This window comes from Uloborus diversus, chromosome 3, assembly GCF_026930045.1.
Source record: "Uloborus diversus isolate 005 chromosome 3, Udiv.v.3.1, whole genome shotgun sequence".
NCBI classification, from domain to species: Eukaryota; Metazoa; Arthropoda; class Arachnida; order Araneae; family Uloboridae; genus Uloborus; species Uloborus diversus.
The window spans coordinates 88,005,308-88,011,307 of NC_072733.1; the positions used below are offsets into that span (position 1 = coordinate 88,005,308).

The window sequence follows — 6,000 nt, forward strand, 5'->3', positions numbered from 1 at the left end:
TACTTTGATTATTATAGCCGGTTCCGTGGTTCCTGTGCGTTTGCAGGGAGTTCAAAAAGGGCTTTAAAACACAAGAGGATGATTGATCAAAGTCAGAAACAACGTTTTAGAGGATGATTGTCCCCATGAATATGAAAATAATTTAGTAACGAACCTCTCTGATTCTATTTTACTTTGAGTGCACCAATTAGGGATTGCAATACTGGTATACCGAATACCGGTATTTCGAGCAATTTTTCAATTTCGAAATACCGGTATTGCTGAGGTAAAATACCGGTATTTTCGGTATTGGCTGAAAATAATTAATAGTTTCAATTAAAGAATGTTCGCTTTAACTTATGAAACATCCACTTATATTTTTTAATGTACATTTCTTTTTCCATGCTACAGATCCAAACCCAATCTAATGATGTAAAAATTTGGCTTCAAAAGCACGAAAGAAAGATTGCAAAATGATATTGTCGGACATTTTAAAGAACATTTTATTTGTCTGTATTTAATTTTTTCAACAAATTCTTAGCAAATAAAATTTTTTATTCCATAAGATCAAACAAATTCCAAAAGTTCACATTTTCGTGCTCTTTTGGGCACCGTGATTTTACTTTTTACATTTCCCTGATCACTCACTTTCCCTATTGTGAAAGTTAATTTCGAGTGTAATTTTTAATGCATTTGTCCTATGTCTTATGAGCAATTTTTTCGAATCTTCAATTGTAGTGATACTTTATCATTTCTTTTTTAAAAATTTGTCTCAACTGTACTAAATTTTGAGAAAAACTTTTTTCTTGTTAGCATAACAAATGGTAATTTGTTGTCACCAGCATTGGTTTGTCCACCAAATAAAACCAAATAGTGACTATTTGGTTTTATACTTGGCAAGATATTATTTAGAAATTATGTATTGCCTTGAAAATGTGCATAGAGGTAAGCATAATTAACTGAAACATATTTTCAGATATTTATATAGTTATAAATAAAAAGAATTTTGAAAAGAAAGCGAAAACGAATAAGAGAAACTAACAATATCAGATTTAGTCAAGTTTGCTGTAGATTTCAAACCAAAGAGCTAATAAAAAGCAAACAAGAGCAAAAGTTCCTGCTCAAGAGAAAATGATGTTAATATTGGAATATTTAGTATCGTCTCTCGGTAAGAAATTACAACTTGCTATAAGTCAAAAAATAATAATTATAATACACACAGTACAAAAGAAACACACACACAAAAAAAAAGGGTTTATCTAAAAATAACACTCAAGAGACCGAACTACTTGAAGATGAAGGACTTCTAGACAATTAGAGGAGGTATATCACGCACTGTTAACAGTACACTCGACCTGCGTGAATTCAGAAAGAGTATTTTCAACTGTAGGAAAGTTGAGCACTAAAATGAGTTCCAGTCTTAGAGATAATTCAATAGATGCACTATGTTTTTCACTATTATCGATTTTTTCTTATGACATTTGTTCCTTCATTTTATATTTGTTCACAATACGTTTTCATAAATAATACAATTTTTGCACAAAATTATATAATGTGGCAACGAAACGAAATTGTTTGAAGAATCTTTTGAGAAATTTCAAATACCGGTATTAATACCGGTATTCCGGTATCACGATTTAAAAATACCGAATACCGGTATTGAATTTTTCGTCCGGTATTGCATTCCCTAGCACCAATTTTTCATTTTTCCCATGTGAATTGCGCAAGAAAAAAAAATCTATGAAATATAATTTCTTAAAGAAATGATTGTCAAAATAATGACTTCATTGGACCCACCCGTGGTGTGACCAGTGTGATAACGGTCTATTTTACTTATTTTCGTCTGCGGGTATTCTAATCCAGTATTCAGTGTTAGTAGTGCGGTAAACTGTAGAAGCTCGTTTTATTTTATAGTCACTAGATTTTATACAGAGAATGAACAAGCGTAGGGCTTATACAGACTTACGGTTGCGTGAAAGATGCTGAGAAAAAGGATAAATAAAAAGAGATTATGAGTTTCCCCATATTTTCTGATAAGGAATCTAGAGACTTAAAACCAGGAAAATTCTATTGCAAAAAGAGTATTTCTAGCAGAATGAATCGTTCGTTATATAACATAAAAATGCATGTGTTAATGGACGCCAGAGAATCAGATTTTCGTCTGCGACAGCACCCTCAGTGACGGCTAATACCCGAAAGCGTCGAGTCACGTGTAGAGTTCATTTGAAGAATTGTTTTGGAAATCTTTTTAAATGCTGTCCAGTAAAAAAAATAATTAATTAGAATTTCGCGTGCAGAAAGGTTTGTTTTAATTTTTAAAGGTTTTTCAAGAAAAGTGACTTTTATTTGAACATACCTTGAAAATTTCGGTAATTTACTGGCGAACTGTTTAGTATTTGCTTGAGCCTTGGCCTAAGATACGGCTAAGGGGCTTAACTTATAGCTTATCGAATGAAACTTTGCTTTGCTTATACTATTTATTTTTCTTTCCTTAAGTTTCCTACAATTAAATGTTTTGTTAATGGTTATTCTAATAATTTCCTTCTTTTGCAGATGATAAATTCTAAAAAGTTTCTTAAGTATGATTTTGGTGAAAAAGGCAATATGCAACACTATAACCAGGTACTTTCCCCTTGAAATCTATATCATAATAAATAAGCTATTAGCTTACTGAAAAATGACAATGCTATGAAAAATCATTTTCGCCTTACCAACATTAGATTTGCAACTTTCTGTTGACATTCAATTCTAATTGCTTTTTTATTTTAATTTTCAGATCTGAATCTAATTAAAGCAAGAACGTGTTCTTGTACTTAACACATATCTGTAGTATAATCATGCATTTATGTTACTTTTATTATATTTATTAAAATGCTTCAACTTCTGCAATTCATCTCACTCAATTAGTCAATAACTTTGTAAGTTGTAGAGGAGATGTGGTGACGAAGGTGTTGTAGATCTATAGTAGAATGCGTACTATTCGTAGTAATCTTAATAAAGTGTCGCGATGTGAGCCTCTAAGTGTGTTGTGGAATAGTTCTGCAATAGTGGCTCTTTGAGAAATAATCAGCAAGCAATTCGGATTCATTTCCAACTTAATCTCATTCAGCTTGAAGTACTATTTACATTATGAAAATCATTGCGCAGTATTTTACTTTCCTTTCTATCAGACCATTGTAGGGTTGCTGCATGTTAAAGTGTTACACGTTTTTCAACTTTGTAGCTTCATGAAAGGGTATTCTCACGAAGGGTGTTACGATCAGCGATTGGCCTGGCCTTTTTCTTTTCAGTGCAGAACTTGTGGCTCTAAAAGTAAACCCAAATGTGAATACTTTTTCTATCTGTAATAATGTCAACCAAAGTTGAAACCGAATGCAAAATACTCGTTGAATAGATCCACCATTACGAATAAGCGCCTCCACAACACACTTAGATGCTTATTGCGTGACTACTGCAAATGGCATGTACATCGCTATCGATAAAAAATATTAGTGTGTGTTACTAAAACGAAAGTATGGAAATTAATTTTACCAGCAGAATATTACGAAGTCATCAGATTACCTTACAATCAAGGTGAGTCTCGTATTCGTATAATTTCTTTCCTGTCATTTCGATCAGTCTCGTGGACGAAATTGCATCCGATTCACCAATCTGATTTTAAACACGTCACGTGACCGAGTCATCATTTATATCGAAGTTAATCCAAGGCGTAGGAGAATCAGGCGGAATGTATCGAGAAGCTACGTTACGTATTTGCATGGAATAACAAGAAAGTAGAACACAGTGAAGAAACGCGCAGACTGCGCCATTAAAGTTTTTAGGGGGATATATTTGAGAGGGGTTTTTAGATCTCATCTTTGGAGTCTCCAAATTAGTTGAGGGGGTCCACCATCACCCTTGACGAGATGGGCATCCGATTGGACTGCATAATATCCTTGCGCTAACAAACATCCCTGAAATTGTCCACAATTAAGTTAATCCAACAGAACTGAAGAATTATACCCCAGCTAATTGGAAATCAAGACAGGCAATATGTAGCATTTTCAGAAGAAAAATGTATTATTCAAGCATACAAATTCAGTAGTGGATTCATAAAAATTGGTACTGATACGAATGCATTGCTCGTACATAGGTGGCAAATTCTAATTCCAGCTCCAAGAAGCAATTGGATTAGAGAAATTAATTCGCAGAGGCACATCTGAAAGATGCCACCCATTGAAAGTTCAAGAGGGACAAATAAGAGGGTTCCCTGTAGCACAACTTATTTATTAAAATATGACACTGCAAACTGATAAACCGTCTTATTAAGGTGCACCCCTGAACCATATGGCTTGCAGCATTCATGGCAGATAATGGCAAATCACTGCCAATTGAGGGAGCCGCTGACGTGTTCTCAAGATGAGTGCCGTTTCTGTGTAGGAACTAATGTACCTTGAATGTTGATTAGCAGGAGGTCAAAAGAGCTCTTGGAGTCAAGTTGACAGCGATGTAAATACGCTACACCTACTTCGTTATTGTGTGGGTCAGGATTTCCTATGGCAGTGGGATCATTTTGGTTACTATCCGAAAAACATAGACAAAAAATTTGTAGTTCAGAATAGTGGATGAAATCGATGTACTTTCATTCTAAATCATTATATTCCTGTGATTTTCTAACCGGATATTGATGATCCGCATACCGCTGTTTTCACACAACGGGTCCTGCAGAGAGCCGACTGTTGTCTTGGCCTACAAGATCACCTATTATCTTCAAAACATGGACATGATCTCTTTGAGCACATAAGAGAGATGGGTTAGAATATTTCTTGGTTAGAATATTTCTTACCTAGCTTTTTTTTGTTTGTTTGTTTGTTTGTTTTTGTTTTTTTTTAATGAAAAACAATGCAACAATTTTCTTAATGAAATGTTTCATTTATTTTTTAAAAAATAATTTCAACAAAGCTCACTTATTTAAATTTACATTTATTGTCAAATGAAGTGAAGTAAATTAAGTATCGTTATTATCCTCTAATTATGAAATAATTAATGATAGTTCTGAGATAAAACTAGGAGCAGTTGTTTCAGTATTACAAAGTGTCACTTTCTGTTTTTAACCAGCACTCCAATGCTCTCACTTGTAGAGAAAAAAAAATCGATTTATCGACAATACTTTTAATAGTATTCAATGCTAATTACTGTTGTTACTACTTGAGACAGATTCTATCCTTTTAAATTTCATGCATTCACAGCAAATCAACCAGGGCGATTTCAGTCCTGTCTGCTAACAGATAGGATAATCATCAATATTAACTATTTAAGATTAGTATTAATTTTTATGAAATGAGAATAAATTTTTATTGTGTTAACTTGAACTTTAAAATATTTTGTGTTGTAGTCCCCTGTATGTTTGTTCTTAATGAGAAATGTGATTTTCTTGCAGTCTGTTGCTCCTGAATACTTTGTAGAAAATATAACAGCACCAGTTGCTCTCTTCTGGTCCAAAAACGATAAACTAGCTGATGGTACAGATGTCGCTCTTCTTCAACAGAAGCTTAAAAATGTGGTTTCAGTGACATGCGTCAAGTATGATCAATTTAATCATTTAGACTTTGTTTGGGCACTACATGCCAACACTCTTGTATATGAAGAAGTATTGATGCTTTTGAAAAAATATTCTTCTAATCTGTGATATTTATTACTCGTATAAATCATCCTAAGTGTTTACTAAGTCATCAATAGTCAGCATATAATTATGTTAATATACATTTTGTGATGCAAAGTATACATATAATAAATTTTAGTTTTATGTATTCGTTTTGTTTTGCTTTCACAAAAATTCCTTTTGTACACAGTTGAATTACAGAAATATTACACATTGAATTTCTAGTAAATTGTATATGTATAATGAAAGATTTAAAAAATAAATCTATCATTTAAATAAACAACTAATAAAAAGAAAGAAAACACAGATAAGGAGACTTGGAATCTTCAGCCGTGGATAAATCTCAAAAACACCAAACCAACGTCCACTCCAGCAAGCAT

The 6,000-nt window shown here is 33.0% G+C and overlaps 1 protein-coding gene across 1 annotated transcript in view; it reads left to right on the forward strand.

The window, feature by feature from the left end:
- LOC129219455 (gastric triacylglycerol lipase-like) overlaps positions 1 to 5,768 on the forward strand; it is a 51,218-nt gene extending 45,450 nt beyond the window's left edge. The window contains exons 8-9 of the mRNA XM_054853851.1: positions 2,533 to 2,601; positions 5,399 to 5,768. Coding sequence (XP_054709826.1) covers positions 2,533 to 2,601; positions 5,399 to 5,647 — 318 coding nt within the window. The 3' untranslated portion in view covers positions 5,648 to 5,768. The remainder of the gene's footprint in view (positions 1 to 2,532; positions 2,602 to 5,398) is intronic.
- Positions 5,769 to 6,000: the final 232 nt, after the last annotated feature.